The sequence below is a fragment of the Manihot esculenta genome, chromosome 15 (assembly GCF_001659605.2).
Source record: "Manihot esculenta cultivar AM560-2 chromosome 15, M.esculenta_v8, whole genome shotgun sequence".
Taxonomy (NCBI): domain Eukaryota; kingdom Viridiplantae; phylum Streptophyta; class Magnoliopsida; order Malpighiales; family Euphorbiaceae; genus Manihot; species Manihot esculenta.
Genome location: NC_035175.2, coordinates 13,627,946 through 13,654,417, shown reverse-complemented (window position 1 = coordinate 13,654,417; position 26,472 = coordinate 13,627,946). Strand labels below are relative to the sequence as shown.

The window sequence follows — 26,472 nt, the reverse complement described above, 5'->3', positions numbered from 1 at the left end:
CTGTATCTTCTAGCATAAGCAAAAACAAATAAGGAATCAGTGTCTGCATCAAGTACAAACTTAAAGGATCAGAGTTCTGTCATAAATCACGTAAGTTAGAAATTTCACAGATCTGCATATATGTGCTTTCAGAATCTTCAAAATAAGTAGGCACGATGTCAATACTTTCGTCAGAATACATCATCTAAGGTGATTTTTACTGAAATGTTGCCAGGATAAAGATCCATCAAAACTTGCTTGTGTGGAAAACTATAGGTTCTTGCTGAGATCTGAATAGAATCAAGAAAGAGCTAATACATACATTTCATCACAATTTTCGTGTTCTTTGGCTTTAGCCTAACTGCTGAAATAAAAAGATTCTGATATTCATGAGAAGCAAGTTGAGATTTCACAAATATGATCCATATTTACACTGATCATTTTAACTCTAAGATGCTACAATGCATCAGCAAAACGTAGAATATCCAAAAGGTGGGATAGGTAAATATACACATTGAACACGTGTAACTAATTCTATATACTTAATGAGAAATTATACTACAAAATAATTTGAAATCGGAAACTGCTACTCTTCAAACAACAATCATCTCCGAGTTGGTCTTTCTGCATCATTGCCCCATGCATACTTGGTGGGATGTGGAACTTTGTTGGACACAGCTGCATGACAAGGGGGAGGATCTTTCTCTCTAATTGATCTAAGTTCCTGCATTGACCCAAAAAAAAAAAAAAAAAAAACTAAAGTTTATCTTGTGACATGAAAATCCCAAGTTTGGGCAGAGAGGTTTTAAATTGCAACTGAAGAAGGAGAACCAAGTAACGATGAGTAAATGGAGTCATATAAGAAAACTTCTAAAAGTGTAAAAGAGCACACAAGCTAAACTTGTAGCAATTGACTGGTAACTGGTAAGGAATTCTAAAATAAGCATTTTCATCTATCAAGAAAAGAATAATTAAAAAGGTTTTTCCTGCAGTGTTTAAAATCCAGAATGGCAACCCTCAATTAGATTCTACTGCAACCAATTACGACTGTTATGTTGTATACCAGTGTACTAATGCAATAAAAGGCATAAAAGTATTTCAAATGTAAAATTGGTGTTAAGAAGAGCAAATATTTTTTAATGGGAGTCAATTGCCAACTACAGCACCATGCAAAATCTAATTTGCAAAAATATCAGCGCCTTTGCTAGCTAATCCTTCAATCAAATTTCTACAAAATACTTGTGAAATCAATGCAGGTGAGGGAAGTTCAAGCAAATACTTGAAATTACTAGAAACCAAATATTAGACATTATTGTTCAAAATTATACTTGGCGTAAGAGGTATAGGAGAACTTACAGAACGAAAAGGGAAGTCATCTGCCTCAAGCATATGAACAACTTGGCCCATCTTTGGCCGCTTATTGGCATCTAAATCTATGCATCTAAGACAAACCAGCAAGGTTCGTTTCAGCACTCTTGGAGAAGGCTGAACTTCAATTAGAGGGTCTAAAACCTCTTCCACACGACGACTGGCCACCATTCCTTTAAACCAGTCAACCAAGTTCATCTACCATAAATTCAACACCAAAAAAAAAGTTATAACATAGCTCTCTTAAATACACATGCAACAGTACTAAAACTCGATAATCACCTCTCCAGCTGGCCTGGAGTAATCAATTGGGCTCCTTCCTGTAATTATCTCCATAAGAAGGACTCCAAAACTATACACATCGCTGCCCTCGTTAAGCATACCTGTACTTGCATAATCAGGGGAAACATATCTGGAACAAAATGACAACAAATTAATTAATATCACAAGTTAAAGGTTTACATGTCATTAAGTTAGGATAGCTCATTATTGGATGATGATTTAGGAAGGCGAGACAGTACAAACCCAAATGTCCCCATAACACGTGTAGTGACATAAGTTGATTCAGAACCTAAGAGCTTGGCCAATCCAAAGTCTGAGACCTTTGGGTTCCATTTTTTATCCAGAAGTATATTGCTGGATTTTACATCCCGGTGCACAACTTTAGGTTCTAAACCTTCATGCAAATAGGCTAGTCTGCAGAAGATATAGGAAACTGTGAAACTTCAGAGAAAAGAAAGATGGGAAAAGATAAATTTTAGAAAGAATAACAAATTTAAATGTTCATGAAATTGTCAGCGAGCAACAACTACAGTTCCTGAAGCTTTGTCAAAGAACACTATTCAAGTCAATCCAAGATGGTGGCAGTTACAGGAAAGTACAATTTTGGTTGGGAGATATGGAGTGAGATGGATCATTGATCATCAAATCAATGGGAAGTCATAGAGAAAAGGCAAACTCTGTATTCAAAACTTTATCGAAGCTCAAATCATATATATCGACTGATTAACATATACCTGGAGAATCAACACTATTGAAATCATTTGGAACCAAAAACTGGAAAGAAAAAGAAAAGGGTTCATGAAAGCAAGAATACTGCACCCTTTTGCGGTCCCAATGGCAATTTTCATTCTGATATCCCAAGTCAGTGGACTGACAGGCCCCTCATCACCATGTAACCATTGCTCCAAATTCCCATTGTCAACATATTCATAAACAAGCATCCTGCATGACCAATAAAAGAGTCCATGAGAAAAAGATTCATCAATTTAAATGTGCAATAACAGAGCCAAGTTAGCATACGGAATATGGAACATACCTACGAGCACCTTCTGCACAATACCCAACTAGACCCACTAAGTTCTTATGCCTTACTTTTCCAATGGCTTCAACTTCCACCCTGAACTCCTTCTCAGCCTGACCCCTACAAATACAGAACTCACAGCATATAAGCTTTTAGTCCAGATATTTTTCCAGGTGCTTACATGAAAATTTAGATACTTTAGAATTACAATGTTTATTTAGAAAGAGAGATGTTATGAAATATAACCATTCTGTCTCACAACCTCCCTTAGATTTACTTTTTAACAGTAGAAAGAAATGCAGGTAACTAAACCTTGACGACATGTGGTATAAGGTAGATGTTCACCCAATTAGGCTCACCAATACAGTAGCAAGTTAGCAACCATGGCAGCTAAAATTGGTGTTATCAATACTGCCCAAATGGAGAAGTAAAATAGATGATTTCTTATCCACAATTTTCTATCCAGGAAAAACATTAATATTCCATAACGGCCAATTGATGAATTGAATAGGCTATACGGTTTGGCATACCATATTCTTAAGTCTTTTAATTACTTTATAAATATTTTGGAAAAAGTTAAAATGAGATCAACACCTATGCATCTTGGTGACGACAAAGTTAAAAGTAAGCTCATCGATAACGTTAAAGAGTGAAGGTTGGGAAAGTTAGAATCTATGGGTAATAAAAATGAAAAAGAACTGAAGGGAGAGAAAGAAACTAAAGAACAAAGAAAGCAATCAGCTACTTTTCCTTGTAACTCCTAACAAAGACCATCTGGCACCGACAGAGAGACGATATCTATCCAGATCGTACCTTTGTTCTGTATATAATTAAGCTATTAAAGTAAAAACAGCAAGATTAAATTAATACAAAAGGAACTGTAACTGTAATGGAAGCAGAAAATTTCTTAAAAACCATTTTCTAGAGAAACAAACATAATTTTAAACATGAATTTCCAGTTAGCTAATGAACACTCACTTGTTGTTAAGCAAATTCTTCACAGCCACCACTGACCCATCCTCCAATACCCCTCTATACACAACACCGTATCCTCCTTCACCGATCACATTCTCTTCCACGAATCCACGTGTCGCCACCTCCAGCTCCTTCAAGCTATACCAACGGCCCCAGCCGATATTCTGCTGTGCCTCCGCCGACGATGCGTCACTACTCGCGCTGCAAGACGCGTCATCACTCTCTCCACTCTTCTTCTGTTTCTGCTTTCCTTCTCCGATCTCTAAATCAACAACAGCCTCAATCTCCTCCTCCTTTGTCAAATTCACATTTCCCATTTTGACCTCCTCTTTCAAGTCATTCCCTTTCCGATCCAAAGCTTTAATTTCAACGATTTCTTTGGACACTAAAGGGATCAGACCGGAGCTCTGGTTGGCAAGCACTTTGTTCCTTTTCCGCGAAGCCCTTTTCAAGCGGATGCAGAGGAAAACAAGGAGTACAACTAAAAGTGCACATGTGGAGATAATTGCGATCAGAATGTAGAGGTTTAGATTGAGAAATGATGTTTTTGACGCGAACTTGAGAGGCAGAGAGTTGTCCGTGTCGTTATAGGAGGAATCAACGGTCCCGGAGACCGACATTGGGTGGTTTCCGACGGGTAGTGAAAGGGAATTCTTTGATGGGAAAATGTGAGTGTTTGGTTGATGAGAAAGTTGCGGGAATCAGTGGAAGATTTAAGAGTTTGGAGGTTTTATTGCCATGAGGAAAGAAAGAAAATAAAAGTGCGGTTTCAACGGATACAAAGTAAAAGCGAAGTAGCAGAGAGGGAGAAGACGACGACGGGTTGAAAGGAACGTTAGAGTTGGATCCACTTTTTTTTGGAAATAAGGTTAATTAGGTTCTTATATTTTTACCCAGAACAAATAAATCCAATTCAATTTCTTTTTATTAATTAAGATTATGTACGTTTACTAAGATGCAAATGAATTTTAATATAATATAATATAAATTATAATAATAAAATATTATTATTTAATTTGAAAACAAAAAATCTAATATTTTAATTAATATAAATATTAAAACAGTACATAGACTATTAAATTTTTTTTAAAATGATAAAAATAAAATCTCATTATAAAAAATATTTTATTATTAAAAAATATTATATTATTTAAGATTTATTTAACTTTTAATAAAAATATATAAGTTTTAATCTATAAAAAAAATTAAATTGAATTTATTTAATTCTTAATAAAAATATAAAATTTTAATATAATTTTTTAAAATATCAAAATATTAATTTTTAGATATTTATTTATTCATATTAGAATTAGATATTTACTTTTAGTTAATTGTGCCGTCATTGATTCAGCTGGCAAATTTTTTTCTTTTTCATTATATACTAAATAATATTATAAATTACATATTTATTTCAATATGTGAAATTTTAATATAAATTTTTAAAATATCAAAATATTAATTTTTAGATATTTATTTCTGCATATTAGAATTACATATTTATTTTTAGTTAATTGTGCCGTCATTGATTCAGCTGACAATTTTTTTTTTCAGCTGTGTACTAAATAATATCATAAATTATATATTTATTTCAATCTATGAAACTTTAATATAGTTTTTAAAATATCAAAATATTTATTTTTAGATATTTTTTAAAAATTTAAATATTTATTTTTAATTAATTGTGTTGTAATTGATTCAGCGGTCAATTTTTTTTCTTTTTTAGTTGTGTATCAAATAATATCATAAATTACATATTTATTTCAATATATGAAACTTTAATATGTTTTTTTAAAATATCAAAATATGTATTTTTTAGATATTTATTTCTTTGTATTAAAATTAGATATTTATTTTTAGTTAATTATGTCATAATTAACTCAACTGGCATTTTTTTTTTCAAAATTTTATTTATAATATATAATTAATTCAACGGTCATATCTACATATTGCGTGTGTGAATCAGTGTAAGAAATTCGAGAATTATAAATAATAATAATAATAATAATAATAATAATAATAATAATAATAATAATAATAATAATAATTATTATTATTATTATTATTATTATTATTATTATTATTATTATTATTATTATTATTATTATTATTATTAATTATTATTATTATTATTATTATTTAACATTGTACGCAGAAAGAATATTTTGAGTTAAATTTGTATTATGAATAGGCTTAATCAATCCGACTTTAAAATGGGCTGTGATAATAATCTTCTCCCCTTTACCTTGGTTCTCAAGAATTTGAACATATTTATAACGTTTTACTTCAGTATTGTCATTTGCATGCCTTCAACTTTTTTTCTCATATAAGAAATTAAATTTAAATACTTAATTTATTAATAATTATTAAATGAAACTTTTTTCCTCCTCCAGTGTTAGTAATGAACATTAAAATATTTACTGTAATAATTTTTTGAAATTAAATTTATAAAATTTAATAGTTAGTCTATTGATTTAAAAAAACTCATTAAACTGTACTAAAATATTAAAAAAATCTATGAATTAGTGTTTTTATTAATTTTATATATTAATATTTTATTATTTAATTTTTGTAATATGACTAAAATTTATTAATTAATCCCTTAATTTTATAAAAATTAAATTAATTAATTTTTTATTTTAGACTTTTTTTAATGTGCAGTGATTAAAATTAATAGATGGACTAATTAATAAATTTTTTAATATCAAAGAGATATTTGAATGTATTTTTTAAAATTAAAAGATTAATTAGTGAATTTTATTAAATTTAAGGGAGTAAATAGTAATTCTTTCTAATTTTGTAATACCGAAAATTTCATTAATTCAAGTGGATAAATTACAGAATATGGGTCCATATAGTTAGAATTTAGAGAGCGTACAACTAGTTCAATTCAGAGCAACTTACAATCTCAATACAAGCCAAAACTCAGGAAATTCAACCCCCAACTTCTCCAAGAAACTTCTAGTAGCAGCTGCATCTGAAAACCATCATAGTCACCGACAGCCCCAATCCAACGTCTCCAGTAGCTCTAGATCAGAAAGGTCGTTGCATAAAGACTCCCATAGAACTCCTGCAAACCAAGGATCTCAAAGCCACCAAAACCAACTGCATGCTTTCCAGATTCTTAGCAATTTAAGCACAGCTTCAAGCGGATGGTGGATAACAATCACCGGCGTTTCAATGTCTTGTTGCTTTTAACGAAGCCAAATGCCACTTCACTTAGGCTGCGAAATCTCCAAAATTTCACTGCCGAAAACTGGTGAATCCCGTATTAATTTAGAATAGAGATTATATACAGTTCTGGACACTCCTCATACTTGAATTAGTTTGAATTAATTTTAGAATAAATTAGATTTATTCAAATTTAATATAGTATTAGAACTTTTCATTTAATATTGAGTTTCTCGTAAATATTTCATACTCTAGTATATTTCTGATTGTGAAGATGATCTGTTTAGGGGTGAGTACTCGATTGATTTCGTTCAAAATCAAGTCAAATTAAATAAATAAAAAACTGAAAATTTAGTATTTGTGAAAATTAAACCAAATCCATTTTAGCTAAAAACTAATTTAAATTGAACCAGTCTGATTCGGTTAGACTTTTTAACGAGCATTTTATTTTTTTACTATCTTATTTTTAATATTTTAAAGTTCAATTGAAGTATTTCAAATTTGATTATGATTCTCCCTATATTATTAAAAAATAATATAATCTTATTCATTAATTAGTTTGATTTTATCAATTACTTTTTATTAAAATCGAATTCAATTAAAATAACTAAAATTTTTAAAAATAAAAAGCAGAACTAAAATTTTTAATTTAATTCAAATACTGTTCATTGTATTAAATTTCATATTGATTTAAGATAAGAGTTATTTGCTTTAAGAAGAGTCTTGCACATAGGAAACTTTCACTAAAAAAAGCCAAATAAAAGTCATTAAACAAAAAATAATGAAAAAAACCATTCCCACTCAGCTTGGACCAAAACACTTAGCAAACTGCATCTAAGAAATTTGTGAGAATATTTTCTCTAGAAACTATTACCATATTTATCATTATTATGTTTGCATGTCACGTTACTCCGTTGGTTAATATTATACGTCAAAAAAATATAGGTCTTATATATGAGAATTTATTTAATACAACTCAAATATATTTAGCACAAGTTCTAAGTGTTTCGTTAGAGAGAGAGCTAGAGCAAAAAGAAAAAGAAGGAAATAGGGGGTTTTGACGGCCATCGAATAGAGGAGAGCAAGTGGATGAAGCATCTCATTTGAAACTCGGAGCAGTGATCTAAAACTAGATAGATTTTCTGTATTTTGATTTTCTTATTTTCTCTTATTATCTGTTATTTTTATTTATTTTTTATTTTCTTTTTGGATTTTTATTGATTTTCCCCTACTTTTAGGTAGGAGATCGACCATCGTCCTTAATTTTCTCTAACTGAGGATGGTGATTGTGTTTTGATATGTTTTCTTCTATATTTTTCTTTTGGTATTTAATATGAGGGTGCAACTTCAAACTTGTTGTTTTCGTTAGTCTTGAGGGTTGATGATTTTGTTTTGATGCTTGCGAAAGGATATTTATTATATGGTATTCATTTTTAGAGATCGTATTGCTACGTTCAGCGAGTAACACTCCCATAGGCCGATGACTAGCTAAGTTTTCCGTGTCTCCTCTCTCTGTAATTATTCTTCTTTCATAGCCATTTTTGTTCAATTGCGTTCTCTAAGATTTCAATATGTTATTGCATGCATCTTTGTAACATTAGGTTTTGATGCTTTCTATGGAGGTTATAGAAACTGAATTTAATTTTTTGTCACTTGATTAATTGATTGTCCTTATTCGATGTTGTCTCTTCTCTATCAGGATCTGTATTTTAAATATGCTGAATCAATCAATGGATTTTGGTTTCGATATCTAATTTTATATATTATGAGTTTGTAATTTATTTTTGAATTGTGGTAATAGGTCTGAGTTAGCTTATGGTTGACTTGCTTGGAACATTTGAGTTAAGCAAACCATTTTTTGTGTTGAATGATATGTCTTTATGATCATAAAAAATACAATCTATATTATTAAAAAAATTTATTTAATATTACTATTGTATATTTAATAATTATATATGTGCATTAACAATTATAATATAATTAACATGAAAAGAAATCATACAATAATGATTATATAATAAAAATTTTCCGTGTGATATATAATAGTCTTTTTCATATTTATTAATTTTACAACTCGTCAAATTTCTTTTTATAATATTAAGGGTTGCAATAAAAATTAGTATAATATTTTCACTTCAAGTATGCAACTATTATTATAATAATAAATTTGCACTCATAATAAATGCCTTAATGGATGAAAGAAATAAAAGTCAAACTATTATTTTTTTGAAAGCAAAAGGTCAAACTATTTAAAAGTAGATACAATATTCAAATCTCACATTTAATCTTTTTTTTTTACAATGAGAAAATTCAAATAGAAGGAAGCTCAGGATCAAGGTTAAGAGTCTTATTTCTTGCCAAAAATCAATGAGGATTGATTTTTTTTTCTTTCACTTTAATTTTTTATTAATTTTATTTTTCTTATTTTGAATAAGGATAATGATTGGTCATGTATGATTTTTCTTGTAATGGAATCAATATATTTTAATTTTCTTTTATCATTTTGAGTTTTCCAGGTTTGAGTTATTTTTTTGTGAGGGTTGGTTGTTCGGTCAAACTTGCTGAGGTTCGATAGCTCTATTTAGCTATCAATGAGACTTTTCATTGCCGATATACCAGTATCTTAGGATCACCCCACTATATCCGGAGGACTATGTTGTAGGTTTTGTAACATCTCCTTATTTGTACATTCTGTTTCTTTGATGAGCTGCTTTTAATCTGTCTTTCTTCTCCAAATTTTAAATCTGGCATGCACGGTTGATTTTTGTGCTCTGTCGTTGTCGCTTATTTACTGGTTTTTATTTTTATAATTCTTCCAAATTATTGTTATTTTATTCTATCGATAATAATCAGTTGAGAATTACAATTGATCATTGTCTGCGACGATAAATTCAAGTGATGACTCATTTCTTGTCAACCGTGATTTTGGATCTCAACGGTACCTTGCCGTATGGTTGAGTTGGGTGAACCTAAGTTAGATAGATTAGATTGAATTGATTAATTTATTTGTATTTTTAATTTAGGTTAATTTTTTGGTTTTTTGAATATAAATTAAACCTCATTCTCTCTGTAATTTGCATTTTGGCCTAGGAAAATGCAACTGCATCTTTGCATTGCTAAAAAGAGAAGTATAAACAAATTTTAAAATTATTTATTTATTTATCAATTTATCATGGTGTCGAAATAAAATCTATTTGCGGAATAAATTACAAAAATCCTATGAATAATCACGTTTCAAAGTTCTAAGCTTAAATAATCACTCACATGCAAATATGCATACTTATTATTTTGGTACAAAACAATTACTATATACTAAAAAAAAACTATTTTATCTTTTTGAAATATAGATGGACAGCCGTACAAATAATTTCTTTTAGCGGAAACAAAGATTTAAACTATTAAAATAGATTAACAAATTTTTATATTGAAAAAATAATAATAATAATAATAATAAAAACTTGAGACACGCAAATAAGCTCTTCAAATTTCAATGCGATAAATAAGTTATTAAAAAATTTTAAAAATAGATTAAAGGAGACTAAATTATAACTTTTAATTTTAATCTAATCAAGTCATGCATAAAAAATTTTTAATGCACGATATTTTAATAAATTTCATGCCTATTGAATATTTATTATATATGCATGAAATTTATTATATTTTATAACAAATTTATAATTTTTTTTAAAATAGCTAAAAAAATTATCCATCAAATTATGTTTTATCGTCATTATCATTAATTTAATTTAATTATATCATGAGTTAAATATTAAACGTCTCAAATCTCAACTCAAGAGAAATTAATGATGCGATAAAATAATTTCTTAAAATAAATTATAAGTTGTCACTATAAAATAGAATCACATGATAAAAGTTTGATAAACTGATACTGATACGCAGTCTCATTCATATAAAAGAGAATTCGGATACCGTAATATTTGTTTCTTTACTAATACTCATCATCTCTTGAGCAGAACGAAATTTTATAAAAAATGGACATAATCCAGTAAATTCTTATTATACATATAATCACAAAATCTCTTATTTACTAGTCGGTAGCAGTCAGATTTTTAAAAAATTTGATAACCAACTCCACCTTCTTACAGAAGTCAATGTGCACAGAAATTAAAATACGCATTCTTACACTATTATTCTGAATTCTAAACGATTCATTATATCTATCAATTCTTTTAATTTACTGATTTGAGTATCAGAGTGATTCTCATAAGTACTAACCATATTTTATGTAAATTGATCAATCAAAGCTTCCATCTATTTTCAAAAACATCAATTAATAATTAATTATTAAAATTAAAAAAATTACGCTAACACTTTGTTTCCAAGTTCCTTAATATGGAACAAAGATTCATTTAACATTTGTCTTCATCATATCTCTAGTTGAGACAAATAATATAGGGTTGGTTCATAAGTTTCAACAACAAACTTAATTTTTCAATTCACCATAGAATCAATTAGCCAACGGTCACCCACCTCCTTCTTTAACTTAGACCACAATTTAGCACAAAATTTAACTACTACTCCAACATCTCATTTGTCTTAACTAGATTGTAACTTGCTACCTATATGCTCTCTTATCAAGTTTCCCTCTCTTAAGTTTTTTTTAATATACAAATATATATATTAAAAAATTATTATTTAATTTATATTATAAATAAATTCATTAATTAATATTTCGATTTTAAAAAATTTATTATAATATTTATAAAATTTTAAAAAAATTTATTAATTAGTCTTTCCATTAATTTTAACACTTATTTAATTGTTACTATTTAGTATTTTAGTATGAATAAATTTATTAGTAATTAATATTTTAATATTGTATTCACTATTCTCAATTTATGCAGTTTCACTCGTTCAATTTCTGTCTTTTTTTTATTATATACTATAACATGTTTTACTGATTTTTTGAATATTCGGTAAAAGTATAAAGTAATAAAAGAATACTATTGGTAGAAATATAAAATATTTTGATGAAATGATAAATTATTTCCATTAGTTCATAAAAAAAAAAAGTAAATCTATTAATTAACGCGTAATTGCACACATTGAAAGATTTGGGGATTTTGGGAATTGAATTTAGAGAATTAAATAATAAATACTGCCCAACGGAAATGAACCAAAAGAGGAATCTTAACTAACACCGTAAAAGTAGAGAATGCGACATTATTGGGCCCCAGGACCACGCTCACGTTGCCGCTTGCTTTTTCTGCATCGCTGCATTGCTTCCACATGAGAGACATTGGAGTGCCCATTTAATAAGGTCAAATGGCGTATTTATACTCTATAATAATTTGTGATTAAAATTAAAATTTAATAATTTAATAATATGAGTAAATATATATATATATATATATATATATATATACAAAATATTAAATAATTATTATATTTGAAATTTATTTAAAAAGGTCAAAAAAACAATGTAAATTTCCACAAATAGCTATTGAAATGCAACTATAAAAATCTTGAGGCCCACATAAGTAAGGCATCATGAATTCTATCTTGATTTTGTTTCAAGCAGGAAATTATGATTTTTAATGTGAGGTACTGTGGTGTTGTCCCTTATGTCAAGCCATTGTTTATGGATTTCTGCACAACTGGTTAGCTAATTATGGAGAAATTTCCTTTTTTGCCCTTATTGTTTGTTCTAAATTTCAACATCAACGGCCATTGGACATTGCACTTGTTATGCCATTATTACTTTCTTTATCCCAACTCTTATTGTGCTACGCAGCAGAGAGTCACAAAACTTCCACTATTTCCTTTTTCTCCTTCTTGATGGGCTTTAGCTGTTGTTTCTTTCAAGAGAAATATTATCATATCTTCAAAATATTTTTAAAAAATTATTATTATTATTATTATTATTATTTAAAAATTTTATATTTTATAAAATCAAATTATTTGATCATGACGTGAAAAATAATTAACCGTTTTAAATATTATTTATTATTTAATAATATATATTATTTAATTTATATAATTTTAAATATTTATACTATTTAATTTTACAGACTAAAATTAAAATCATTTGATTAACAATATTTTTAATAAAAAAACTATACGGTTTGATTTACAAAGTATTAAAATGTTCTAAATAACTTATTAAATGTAAAATACTAAAATTTTGTGTTTAATCATAATTATAATTAAAATTATCAATTTTAAATGATAAATCTCAATTTTTAAATTTATTAAAATTATATTAATCTCTAATATAATTTTTGCAATTAAACATAAAAACCTTAGACATTACATTTAATTACAAATATATTTAAAAAATCTAATATTATATTTAATATAATACAACAATAATAATTCAAAATAAATTATGAACTGTTATTGTAAGACGTATGATTTTATAAGATAAAGTTTTTAATAATTTTTAAAACTTAATACTTTTTTATAATTTAAAAAAATTCTTTTAAATATTTAAAGATTTTTAAGAGAAAATATTCTCAGCCCACTAATTTAGTGGGTTGAAATTGAAGGGTTTTAAAGGATTTCATCAATATCCAAAAATTTTACTTTAAAAATTTTCACTCTCTCCCAAACACAAATAGAAGTTATTTAAATCTTGAAAAATCTTCTATTACCTTAAAAAATCTCAATGTACCTTCAAGCAAAGGAGCAAGCCTTCAATGGCCTCTTTTAGGCCGAAGATAGTTTCATTATTTGAAAAAGCCAGTGCCCAATTACTAGAAGCAACTCAGCTTCAAGTCTTAAAACAATAAAGGCCCAGTATACAAGGCTCTATTTAGAAGCTTATAGGTCCATAAACCAAAGAAACCCTGTGCTAACGAAGAACAAGCACAAGCCATCCCTTTTGTTGCTGCCTTCTGCTTCTCCAGCAAAAAATCAATTTGAAGTCCATTGGAAGCATTAAGGCTACTTTTAATGCTCCATCAAATTCTATTTTAGCGTTAGAGATGGCCCTTCAAGATGGCTCTTCAATACAGCACCAAAATCCACAGAATTTTGGCGCTGCGCTACAGTGTCACGCTAAATATGGCGTGATACTGTAGCGCCATTTCCTTTTTTTTTTTATTTATAATATAATTTAAAATTTATATTTTTTTATTTTTTTAAGTTATAATATAATTTAAAATTTATATATATTTTTAATTAAATTTTTTTTTCACTTTCATAATTTATTATATTTTTAATTTATTTTATATTTTTATAATTATTAAAATTTAATTTAAATTAATATATTCATAATTATAAATAATATTTATAATAAATTTATTTATTTATAATATATTATATAGAATAATATAAATAAATTAATTTATTTTTAGTTTGCTAATTAATGTTTAATTAATGTATATTTATAATTAATGTTTAAGTAATGTTTTTTTTATAATTATTATTTAATTAATATAATTTTATAATTAATATATTTTTATTTGTTTATTTATAAAATAATTAAATATTTAAATATTGGATGAAAATATAAAATATATAAATATTTATAGTGAATATATAAAATTATATGAATTTTTTGAGTGAAATATATAAATAAAATTAAAATAAAATAAATAATATAATATTAAAGAGAGAAGAATATAAATAGAATATTTTTTTTGGTGTTAAAAATGGGGCAGAAGGTTGGAGATAATATTGCACCATTTTAGTGCAAATCATCAAAATGGTGCAAAAAATGGTGTATAGGATTGGAGATGGCCTAAAAAAACGAAATTTTAATCTGCTATAAATATTTATCTAATATTACGTTATGAATATATTTTTATAAATAAAATTAAATTATAATTTTAACATATATGATTTTGTTAAATATATATTTATCTAATAGTAAAAAATTTAACAATTTGATGTTGTTAAATATATATTTTTGTTCATATTCACAAATTTGCATTTTCTAACCATCTACCGCTATTGCTCTCTCATTAATTTTCCTTTTATTGTTTTAAACTTACTTAAGATCATATACTTAAATTACACGGTTACAAATTAAATTAAATTAAAAATCTTATATATTTGAAAGTATAACAATTTTTTTAAATATAAATTATTATTTAGATAATAATAATTCATTTTCTATTTTCCATATCATATTAACTAAAAACTAAAATAATAGACAATTCATAAAACAACTGATTTAAAATTATAAAATTCAATTATCTCTTAAATAATTATTAATTTTATTATAAATAAAAAAATTTACTAATTAGTATTTACATTATTAAATTATTCATTATTCGATCTTTGTATTTTAAATAATATATTAAAATATCTCTAATATTTTAAAAAATTTATTAATTAATTTTTTTATTAATCTTAACCGTCAAATATTTTACTATTTAATTTATATAATTTTAAAAAAAATGATTTATTAGTTCTTTAAATTTTTTTAAAAGTATACTAGTTAATTTCTTTTATAATATTTAACGGTCATGATAAAGAATTAATTAATATATATTTTAAAATATCATAAGTTTTAATATATTTTTTAAAATTAAAAAATTAATTAAAAAATTTTTAACACATAAACTAAATAATAATTTTTTTATAGATAATTTATTTAATTTAAAAATAATTTGATCTCATTTTGCTAGTCTAATATGGATTAGATTGCTGATGCAAAACAAAATGCAGTCATAGAAAATTTATAGAGAATTTGTTGACTTCAGGCAAGTTTTTGTGCCTTTTTTCCTTCTTCACTCTATCTCCAGACCTTGGGAAGGTAGATTCCTCATCTCCAAATCTCCTCTTATTTTGTGTGTAGGAATTTTTTCTTTGCTAGGAAGTCGGAACAAATTAGAAAGAGACAAGTATGAATTAGGACAATTTTAATAAAATTTTTATTTTTATATTATTCACACGAGTATACTTCACAATTTTAATATGAGATTTTAAAAGATAAACTTATAGATAGTCTTATATGAAATTTCTAACTCAAAATTCCCACTCACCTTCAAAAATAAAAATACACATGATCAAGATGAGAATAAATTTTTATCAAAATTGTAAGGATTTTAACAAAGATTTTAATTTTATATAACTCACACACGTTATATAATAATTAAATCACTATTGTAGAAATCGTCAACGTGAAGATGTAATCCAGCAATATTTTTAATATAACACAACAATTATTTAAAATAAGTCATGTTCTGATAAGACATGATTATGTGGTAAAAATCTGATTAGATAATATGTGGTCCATTTATGAAAAGAAAAATTCAAATATCATAATTCTTTAATTTTTAACTGAAATTCACACTCTTTTCAGCCGAGTGAAATTTTACGAAAAATTACCATAAAAATAATATAATTCAATAGATTTCCATTACTCATATCCACTAATCAGCATTAATCGAATTTCTAAAAAATTTAATAAATAACTCTACCATTTTTAATTTTTACAGCATAAAAGTTGATGAATACAATAATTAAAGTAAGCATTTCATACACAGCTATTTTTTAATTTTAACCAATTTATTATATTTAGTAAACTCCAAATATCTCATATTCTCTTGTTTTTAAATTGACCAATCGTTTGATTTGTTGTTAGTTAATGACTCAATCATGTACTCAAAAGCTACGTTGGAACAAGCTGAGGAATAAAGTAAATTCTTTGCATCTTTTCGCTTGCCAATGGAAATAAAAAAATATCATTTTGCACAAATTGGCCACTAGTTTCAGCTCCTATTGCTTCTTGTCTGTAGATCAACAACATTAACGTGCACAGCAGATTCCTAGATTGTTTAGTGGAGATCTCGATGTCTAAATAACAGGCTTTCTTTGCTATCAAAGATCACAACGAAAGAGAAGCTACCATTAAAGCTCCAACATAAGCCATCCCATTTATATCAAAGATCACAACGAAAGATAATTGCTCAATTATGAATATATGTATATATATATATATATATAAACACACAAAATATATAAAAAAAATTTTAATATTTCATTTAATTGTAAAAATTCCAGAATTTTAAAGGTTCCACGTAGCGGTTTCTAGGGAGAAGTTAGCTTGTTAATTATTATTATTATTATTATTATTATTATTTTAATTTATGCTAAAATATTTTTAAAATATTTAAAAAATTTAATTAATAGAAAATATTTTTTAATTAAAAAATAAATTATTTAATAAAAATGATTTTTTAAAAAATAATTTTAAACTCTTTAAATATTTTATTAAAATTTTATATATAAATTTATTAATATATTTTATTTTTAAATTAAAATTAAATAATAAGAAAATAAATTATTTTATTAAAAAATATTTTTCAAACAAAATTTCATGAAAAGCATTTTTTTACAGAAAATATCATTTACAAAATGTTATTATTTTAATATTTTATTTTTTTCTTTAACCATTTAAATTACTTTTATGATTGTAATATCTATTTAATCTATTTTAATAAGTAATAAAAAAACAGTTATTTTTCTTAATTTCTAATAAAAAACGGTCCCATTGTCAAGTAGGGGTGAGCATTCGGTCGGTTCTGTTCAAAACCGAACCGAATTGAATAAACCGAAAACCGAAATTTTAGTGTTTATAAAAATTGAACCAAACCGATTTTGGTCAGAAATCGAATCAAACCGAACCGGTCTGATTCGGTTCGATTCGATTCGGTTTGATCGGTTTCGATTTTTAATAATTTTTTAATTTTTTATACTTTATTTTTAATATTTTAAAATTTAATTAAAATATTTTAATTTTTATATGATTTAATTTCTCTATATTATTGAAAAAATATATTATTATCACTAATCGGTTCGGTTCGGTTTTTTTGATTTTTTTCTAATCAAAACCGAACCGAACAGAAATAACTGAAATTTCAAAAATTAAAAATCAAACCGAACCGAAATGTATAAAAAATCAAATTAAATTTTTAAATCAATTTGATTCAGTTAATTTTTTCGATTTGAACCGAATACTGCTTGCTCCTATTGTCAAGTAGCTTCTCCATTAAAGTGCTTTTTCTAAAGAAAAATTGATCCTGTTACTTCCTTTTTCTAAAGTTGACATCTTCAAAATTAGCGCATAGGGCAACCTGTGTAATTAATTAATAATTTTTTTAGTTATTACTATAAATATAACCAAAATTTAGAATTGAGTAACTATATTACTTAATTTAAATATTTTTAAAATTATTAATCTACTGAGCAATATAATATCATTTTTATATTTTTTTATAAATGATGATATTTAATTATATATGTTAAATAATATTTAATTATAAATTTTAATAAAAATTAAATTTAAAGCCTAACTTAATTTATCCGATAATTAAAAATATATAATTTATCTGATACCAGCTGTCCATGGATGCTAACTATATAACCGTCCATGACCTCTCTTATCTTCTTTCCGGAAAAATCATTTATTTTGTCACCTCTCAACAGATGATGCCGTCAAACCCCAAAAAGCGACAGCGCGTGCTCCACCACCGCCACTTGTCCAATGCCGCCACCACCACCCACCTCTCCTCCACCGCCGCTTTAATTGATTCCTTCTCCGATAGAACCGTTGCAGAAACCTCCCAGAAGCTGCGTCGCACATCCTCTCACCCCTCCTTCCGATCTTCATTCTCATCCTTATCCTCATACGCCTCCACCACCACCGCCGCCGACAACTCATTCAACGATCCCACTACAGCTGATGTCATCCTTCGCCTTTTTCTTGACCAAACAGCTCCCTTCAACGATTCCGATGATTCAATTTCCGCTGTCGATGAACAATCCGACGTCCAGATCTACCTCCATTCCCAAGTCATCCGCCGCGCTAAGTATTTCTCCGCCCTCTTATCCGACCGTTGGCAGCACAATTCGCCAATTGAATCCACCGATCCCATTTCCGATTCCAAGAATTTGACTTCTCTCAAATTTGGAGTCACGCCTTCCCAAGGCTCCATTGATATTCATTTAACCGTGCTTGAACTCCTTTACACTGACGATTTCAGCAATGTAATCAACTCTGCATCTATGGCTCTTGATATTCTACCGGTGGCCTTGCAATTGTTATTCGAGGATTGCGTGAAGAATTGCGTTAAATTCCTTGAAGCAGTCCCGTGGAGCGAAGAGGAGGAGAAGCGTGTGCTAACTTTGATTCCTTTTTTGCGAGAGGAAGAATCTGAAGAGCTTCTAGCTAGGTTTTCTCCAGGAAAGGATGATTCATGTGAAGAAATGCTTCACGGATTGATCTTATCAGCAATTCATAACCATCCAAACATGGCGTTTGTGAAGGCGTTCGTGGCGAAGCTGTTGAGAGATTTTTCGTCGAAGGAGTCGGCGAGGAGGGTTTTGGAGAGAGCTTTTGAGGAGAGTTTAAAGATTGTGAAGGAATCGCTAGAGGAGTATTCGAGTCCTGATTTTAGAGGGGACCATAATGAGACAGAAGCGATACAAAGGCTTAATTTGCACAAGGCCTTGACCAATGGGAAGCATCTGTTGTGGCTGGTGGAGAGGATGATTGAACTGAGGGTGGCCGATAGTGCAGTGAAGGAATGGAGTGAGCAGCCGGCTTTCACCGCTGATTTGCAGCGCGCTTTTAGGGATGATGCCTGGAGGAATATCGTCCCAGGTCTTCCTGCTGTTCTGCTTCGTTGCACATCTAAACTGGCCAATGCGGTTGCTGCTGGGACCATTTTGGCTGCTCGACAGGTATTGACTCGGCTTTGCAATGCAGTACCATTTTTTTGCTATTTGTTTGCAAATGGGTTCCATGATAATTGATAATTATAAACTAACATCTGCGAAGGGAAAATTCATGCTTTTCTTTTTTAAATGATTTTTTATTTATAGTTTGTAAAGGGAGGTATGGTTCCGTCCTTGGTGTCTGTTGTAGGGTATTGTATGTATTTGGATTGTGTTTACGTATAATTGCCTAATCTGCAATGGCCTTTTTGTTTTTTTTTTTGGTTGGTATTAATCAAGCTTATGATTTGCTTTTCGGAGGTTTTTCTGTGTTGCGTATACTTCTATGTAACATTTTCGAAATAGCTAATATAATTGCATACATGAAGGTTGAGATCACTGAAGCAGGGTAGGTAATAATTTGTTTGAATATTAAGTTGTCATTCATGGGATTATTGCATCCTTCAATGTTTTATGGAACTTAGAAGCAAATAGAAGGAAATGTTTCTTGTAGATGGTGGTGTTCATGGTCTAGTTTGTTGAAATTTGAAGAAATTTTGACCCCTATTTCAATTGTTTGACCTAACTGACATGGAATATTATAATTGATCTTGAATTTAAAACAATTTGGTCCATGGAAACTGGAAGAAAAAAGAAGAAGAAGAAGAAGAAGAAGAAGAAGCACAACCATTTAGTTAGGCAAAAGAATAAAATCAATTTGACATATGCTAGTTTAATGAAATCATTGGTCAGTCAGCCAAGAATCATATGGTGATGGTGGTTTTCCTTCAAATAAGGAGCCAACTTTTGATTAGTGATGATTCCAGTTGTTCTATTGTGTATCATGATCTCCTAAATCTTAATTTCATGATTAAATGATTAGAACCTATGTCTTAGCAGAGAAGCAGGACTAGTGCATTTTAATCTGTAAATTTAAGGTATCAAGGCTTATAAGGGTTTCTTTTACTTTCCTCTCATTTAGAAATGGCCATAATGTTCTGAACCATATAAGATTAACCTCATAACCTATAAGCTCTTAGTGTAGAAGCTCAAAACCATTATTTGGGGCTTATAACTGTATACTCATCGAGTGCATGGAAAAAAGCATGTATGATCAAACAATGAATTGAAGAGAAATAGAGGATTTCCATACTCAAATTGCAAAGTGAATCTGGCTTCATTCTTCTCTACTCGCCATTTTGTACTACTAACTTTGCAATCTGCTAGAGGGTCTATTGTCACAACCTGGAAGTCATGAATTTATGAATGCATTTACATGCACAACATTTCGGTTGAAGAACTTGGCTCGCTGGATCCTATTTTCAACATTTTGGCCTGAGAATAGTTCTCCTTGTAGCACCCATTTTTTAGTGTAGCAAATGATAAATTCAAGTGCTTGCTTGCAGGTAAGGATGAAGCTTGTAAAGGACTGGCTTCCTGTTCTTATCGTATGCAGAGACAATGTATCACCAATGTCACCTGGTCACAAGTCACTGTACATAGAGCTGGAAGAGACATTCCTTAGAATTATCTCTACATTGCCCATGTCAGAAGCACAAGAGATGTTGCAGCAGTGCCTCAGCTTTTCAACTCGAAATGTTGAAGATTGTCCTCATTTGGTCTCTGCATTCAACACCTGGTTTCGCCGAGCAATGCGACCCCCACAAAGGAACCTTTTTTAGAATGATGCTACTCCACCCCCACAAAGGAACCTTTTTTAGAATGATGCTACTCCATGGAGTTTTTGCATTCATTCTCAAATGTTGTGTATATTAGAATTTACCCGTTGTTGTGTGGATTGCTCTGTATATAAAACCTGACTGTATCAGGAGCAAAACTAATTCTCTGGGTCAGTAGCTTTGTCGTAGCAGTCAAATGCATGTCGAACGCCTTCACCATGTGGCTGTTTACCATAGCATGGGATGTAAATAGCTCTTTCCACCTTTTTACTGGAAACTGAGTGTTGATGCATTTGCTTTTCTGTCTGATTTTAGATTGGATAATTTGACATGGGTCTGGATACAAGAAACTCAACCTGCCTTCAAAATTAACAAATGTATGGGGGTGGATGGCATAGACTTGTGTTTTCTTGATTCTGAACCTAATTTCAGCAATTTGTACTTGTTTTAGTTGTATGCATTTGAAGGACATTAATTTATTTTCAGGTGTTCGTGAATAAGAGAACTGATACGTTGCATATTGGGAATAGGAAACAAAAAAAATGACCACAATATTTCAATATATATTGCACATTCTGTTTAGACGGAGTTCATGTTCCTTAAAGAAAGGCAAGGAAATCAGCATAAAACTTTAACACGCTAATTTGATGGGTTAGAAAATGGGGCATGGAGATTCTAAATCTTTGAAAACTTGACCTTCCTTAAAACATCTGCTTCCAAAAAAAGCCTATTAAAACCCATGCCTCAATTCAAAAGCTTCCCCTCGCACATAAGCAAAAGACAATGCGATGCATAGAATTGAGGTGCATAATGCTAACGATATAAACAAACTATATGAAAATCTGATTGTGAAAGGAAGCCCAAGTTGCAATTCGCCTTGAGAATGCAAGCTCCAGCAAGAGGAATCAACAGCGATGCTGGATTTGAGCGGAGCATTGGCAATGGCACTCTGAAAAAGGCATTATTGACTCCAGGCTCCCGAAAACTGATGTAACCCTATAAAGCAAACAAAACAAACAACTACTAAGTTATATTACAATAAAAAAAAAAATGCGATAGAGAAACAGTGCTTCAACGGTTAACCCCTACTTTTTTTTTCTTTCTTTTCTTGAAGCAATTACCCTACTATTTTAAGTTTTGCGGGGGTTTAACGATGTTAAAACGACATCGTTGTACATGACTTCACATCGTTTTGTGCATCTCTAAACTCACCGTTAATTAACCTTTTTTTTTCCAGCACGCCGTTGATAAACCCACTAACACAGAAACTTAATTGAAAAAAAAAATTATCAGGTGGTTTCAGATTTTCAGTCGTTTCTCTTCGACTCGGAAGTGAAGAAGAGGAAGAATCCCCAATCGTCTTGGCTGCTATTAGTACCACACCCATGGCTGCGATCCTAGCTCGGAAGTCTCTCTCCGCGCTTCGCGCTCGCCAGCTTGTGAGAACTCATTAGCCCTAACTTTCTATAAATGCTTGTTTCCTTTCCTCTCTTTGTGTAGTCTCTGAGAAAATGTACGAAATGGTGGAATACATATAAATTTGATTGTTAAACTATTATTATCCGCAACTGAAGGTTAGTGTTCATTCTCCTTTGCCATTTTCTTGCATAATTTAGCATTTATATGATATGTGATTTGTTATCTTCTGGATTATTTGGTAGATTTGGATCCCATGTGATTGAAAATGGATTTATTTAAGGCTATATTCCTTTCCCTTTGTCATTTTCTTCTTTGATTTCACATTTGTATGATATGTGATTTGTAATGTTCTGGATTATCTGGCATGTTTGGATCCTATGTGATTGCGAATGAATTCACCCATTCTAAAGTTCAAATTCTAGCCAAGTTTAAGAGAAATTCTTGACATTTTATTGAAAAGCTAACTCTTCGAGAGTGGATAGCACCAAATGATTTTGCTTGAAGGTTTTTTTGGGGTTATGACAATGGATTGCTGGTTATAATGCGTTGAAGACTTGAAGTGGATATGCACTTGACTGTTTGTTAGTACATCTAGCATTGCAAAGTCTCATTTTGAAGGTGGCATTGTGTTGTTATTCCATCTAGCGTTACAAAGTACCATTTTGAAGGTGGCATTGCGCTCTTTGTTTTATGGATATAAGCTTGTTTTGTTTTATTTCTGTCCTTTAATTTGTATGGTTGCTGTAACCTGCTGGAATTTTAGGTACCACTATAACTTCTGTTGCTTTGCGCTTCAAGTAATTGGTCTTCCCATAGTTAGGTTATTCTCATCATAAAACCAGTAGTCTGGGAAAAAAACCATAAAACTATGAGGCTATAAGGTAACTGTTAGGATAATGAAAGAAGGGTTTGTGATGGCATGACAAAATGTATTTCATTGTTCTCTTACTGGGAATTTGTTGTCAAAGGATAGTGTTCTTTGGACAACTATTTTCATTTTGCTAGTTTACTGGCATAAATTATATGTTTGACCTTTTTCACATTTTCTTTATGAAGTTATGCATCTATATATTAAGTAGCCTGTAGCCTGCAGCCTGCATAGTGCAATTGCTGACACTACTGTTTTGCATCTGTTGTGCGTTCATCAACAGAAATGATGATAACTCTAGCCCTTTTGTCTATAAGTGGCATTTCTCATAAAGTATTGTGCTTTGCTTTTTCTCATCCTTGTTATTAGCTTATTGGTATGTAATATATTTTCATTCTTTGTGTTTTTAGGCTGTATCTGGACAAGCATTGCAGGGCTCTCACCAATATGCACTGCGATCTAGTGTGCATTTGTATTCCACCAAGAAAGGTTTTCTTTGCTCCACCCAATTTCTACATTTTTTAGCTATAAATCTCTCTCTCTCTGGAGCACACTTTTATTTTATTTTTTGGGGGAGAATTATGGGAGGTTGTACTAAAGGTGCTAAGAATATAAATAATCCCAAATGGATAGCCATATAATATCTTTCCAATAGATCAGCTAAAGTTGAATTTTAGCAGCCCTGTTTCTGCTATATAATTTGCATGTTAAGCTCTATACCCAAGTCATCATTATCAGAGAAGATCATGGATTGAATAGTATTTTGGAAGCCTGGAAGAATTTTCTTCAGAGATTAGTGTGAAGCAAAATGTTTTCGGAAGTTATTACCTATAACAACCATTGGAAATGCCACCACGTTCTGTGTGAACTTGCTTATTCTTTGGCTGCAATATTTTATGCTATATTTCAGTTATTTATGGCTATTCTATTTTCTCCTTGTTTGATAACTACAGAAGATGAAGAAAGAGAGCAGCTTGCAAAGGAGATTTCCAAGGATTGGAGTTCCGGTAACTCATTTTTCTTTATCGCATATGTGTGCATCTATCACTTCAATTTAAAATTCAAATAAACTGATCACGTCAAAATGACAATGGAATCCAGAAATGAAGCCGACTTGTTTAATACTTTTGAGTACTTGCAGTTTTCGAAAGAAGCATAAACACACTATTCCTTACTGAAATGGTTCGTGGTTTGATGTTAACACTCAAGTATTTCTTTGAAAGAAAAGTGACTGTAAGTCTTCCTGATTGCTATCTGGACTACTCTGGTATCATACAGTTCATCATGATATAAACAATATCCTTTGTTGTGCAGATCAATTACCCATTTGAGAAGGGCCCTTTGAGTCCCCGGTTTCGTGGGGAGCATGCCCTTCGACGGTATCCAACAGGAGAGGAACGTTGCATCGCCTGCAAACTCTGTGAAGCTGTAAGATTAAAATTTCTTGCACTTATTCTAAGTATATTATGATCTACAGTGCTTGTCAAAAGTGAAATAAACAATGTGCTATTTGTTCCAACGTTGCACAGGTCTCACTTCAATCAGTCTCTATGTTTAACTTTATCAAATTTTGCCAGGGTCTATGTGAAGTGAAATTATGTTGAATCACCTCAATTTTCAATAAATTGATCATTTCTTTTATCTTTTTGTTTGGGTAATTATCTTAGGGCCACCCCTGAAAAGTTCACGGACAATTGTCTAATTTAGACTTTGTAACTTCTGCATGTTTGAACTTTGAATTCTTCTGCAAATGTTCCCATTCTTGGTTTGTAACCTTTGTGCACGTGTTTTTCTATTCTCCTCCTTTGCTTTTCTAGGGATATGTGGCTAAAACATATTGCAGTTTTTGTTTAGTTGCTCAAGTGAAACTTCATTGACTTTTGCAACTTATGACGAGTGCTGATTCTAAATGGAGAAGTTTATATTTCTAATGTGTTTTATCCTAAGCATTTCAAGATACAAGTCGTGCTTTAGTTAGAAGCCATTTGTCTTTTGTAGTTGTACTGTCTAATCTATGTGGACTGCAATCATCTTATCATGCATTACCTTCTGGGATTCTATTTAGTAGTGGTTTCCTCTTGAGACTTGGTTGTTTTTCAGATATGTCCTGCACAAGCCATAACAATAGAGGCTGAGGAACGTGAAGATGGAAGCCGTAGGACAACTAGGTGAGGGGTTTAGTTGTGCCTAATTTCTCTCTTCCCACTTCATTCCTTGTTTCTGTGCCCCTGATTAGTTCTTCCAACTCTCACAAGCACTGGTCTTGATTCTGCAGGTATGATATTGACATGACAAAATGCATCTATTGCGGATTTTGCCAAGAGGCGTGCCCTGTTGATGCAATTGTTGAGGGGCCCAACTTTGAATTTGCAACAGAGACTCATGAGGTTCATATCATTCTAACCTACTTCCACTGTTAATGCAGTGGTTACTTGCTAAAGAGAACCGATTGCTTAAATTTTACTTATGTCGCAGGAGCTTCTGTACGACAAGGAGAAGCTACTTGACAATGGGGACCGTTGGGAAACTGAGATTGCGGAGAACCTGAGATCAGAGAGTCTGTATCGCTGATTTTCCTTTTTTCCCTGCTGATACTAAAATTTTCACTAGAAAATAAAAGATCTGTATATGGGTCTTGAATACCAGTGTTTTTGGTTGAATTTGCTGTAGCTGCTACATTTTATAACTGCAAAGTGATGTATAAAGAAGAACTCATCTGTAAGGATCAATAATTTCTGTTTCTAGAATTTGTACTTGGACGATTTGGACCAGATTGTTGGTAATGAGTCCTTCGCAAACTTGAGGTAGTCAAAATTTTTCTTGGAATGTTTGTACATTTGATATGGGAGAAGGAAGTGTCCATCCTAAGACTGAAGTATAACTTTGTATCGAACACTAGCGAGATGAAAATGTCGACTCGTCTGACTAGTGAATGTTTCTGATTTCAAACTGAGACAGTGAATGGAGAATTGGGTGACTGGAGAGCGCGCTACTCCATAGACAGCCGCATCTGCGCCATCAACAACTCAACCCATACGCCAAAAGAAAAGCTGCTGCGGAACTTCAACACGCATCACAAAGGT

General features: G+C 30.0%; 3 protein-coding genes across 3 annotated transcripts; 2 read left to right on the top strand and 1 right to left on the bottom strand.

Moving 5' to 3' along the window:
* Positions 1-344: 344 nt before the first annotated feature.
* On the bottom strand, positions 345-4,491 carry LOC110601072 (probable receptor-like serine/threonine-protein kinase At4g34500). The gene is made up of 7 exons (XM_021738076.2): positions 3,629-4,491; positions 2,666-2,770; positions 2,449-2,571; positions 1,873-2,043; positions 1,630-1,759; positions 1,336-1,545; positions 345-703 (listed from the first exon to the last, which is right to left on the bottom strand). The coding sequence occupies exons 1-7, from the start codon at positions 4,243-4,245 to the stop codon at positions 584-586; spliced, it is 1,476 nt and encodes a 491-aa protein (XP_021593768.1). The 5' UTR covers positions 4,246-4,491; the 3' UTR covers positions 345-583.
* A 13,641-nt stretch (positions 4,492-18,132) lies between these two features.
* On the top strand, positions 18,133-21,394 carry LOC110601066 (BTB/POZ domain-containing protein At3g05675). Its single transcript, XM_021738066.2, has 2 exons — positions 18,133-19,450; positions 20,830-21,394. Exons 1-2 carry the CDS (start codon positions 18,194-18,196, stop codon positions 21,103-21,105), a joined length of 1,533 nt encoding a protein of 510 aa, XP_021593758.1. The 5' UTR covers positions 18,133-18,193; the 3' UTR covers positions 21,106-21,394.
* Positions 21,395-22,349: 955 nt separating this feature from the next.
* LOC110601067 (NADH dehydrogenase [ubiquinone] iron-sulfur protein 8-B, mitochondrial) lies at positions 22,350-26,187 on the top strand. The gene is made up of 8 exons (XM_021738068.2): positions 22,350-22,541; positions 23,800-23,878; positions 24,343-24,396; positions 24,531-24,622; positions 24,704-24,817; positions 25,490-25,557; positions 25,665-25,776; positions 25,865-26,187. The coding sequence occupies exons 1-8, from the start codon at positions 22,488-22,490 to the stop codon at positions 25,958-25,960; spliced, it is 669 nt and encodes a 222-aa protein (XP_021593760.1). The 5' UTR covers positions 22,350-22,487; the 3' UTR covers positions 25,961-26,187.
* The last annotated feature ends 285 nt before the right edge of the window (positions 26,188-26,472 follow it).

Excerpts from the sequence above, each read along its gene's own strand:
- LOC110601067 (XM_021738068.2), top strand. The coding sequence starts at position 22,488 with ATGGCTGCGATCCTAGCTCGGAAGTCTCTCTCCGCGCTTCGCGCTCGC. Across the intron at positions 22,542-23,799 it reads CGCTTCGCGCTCGCCAGCTT|GCTGTATCTGGACAAGCATT; the intron begins GTGAGAACTCAT and ends TTGTGTTTTTAG. Across the intron at positions 24,818-25,489 it reads CCTGCAAACTCTGTGAAGCT|ATATGTCCTGCACAAGCCAT; the intron begins GTAAGATTAAAA and ends GTTGTTTTTCAG.
- LOC110601066 (XM_021738066.2), top strand. The coding sequence starts at position 18,194 with ATGATGCCGTCAAACCCCAAAAAGCGACAGCGCGTGCTCCACCACCGC. Across the intron at positions 19,451-20,829 it reads CCATTTTGGCTGCTCGACAG|GTAAGGATGAAGCTTGTAAA; the intron begins GTATTGACTCGG and ends GCTTGCTTGCAG.
- LOC110601072 (XM_021738076.2), bottom strand. The coding sequence starts at position 4,245 with ATGTCGGTCTCCGGGACCGTTGATTCCTCCTATAACGACACGGACAAC. Across the intron at positions 2,771-3,628 it reads AAGAATTTGCTTAACAACAA|GGGTCAGGCTGAGAAGGAGT; the intron begins GTGAGTGTTCAT and ends CTGTATTTGTAG. Across the intron at positions 704-1,335 it reads ATGACTTCCCTTTTCGTTCT|GAACTTAGATCAATTAGAGA; the intron begins GTAAGTTCTCCT and ends GGGTCAATGCAG.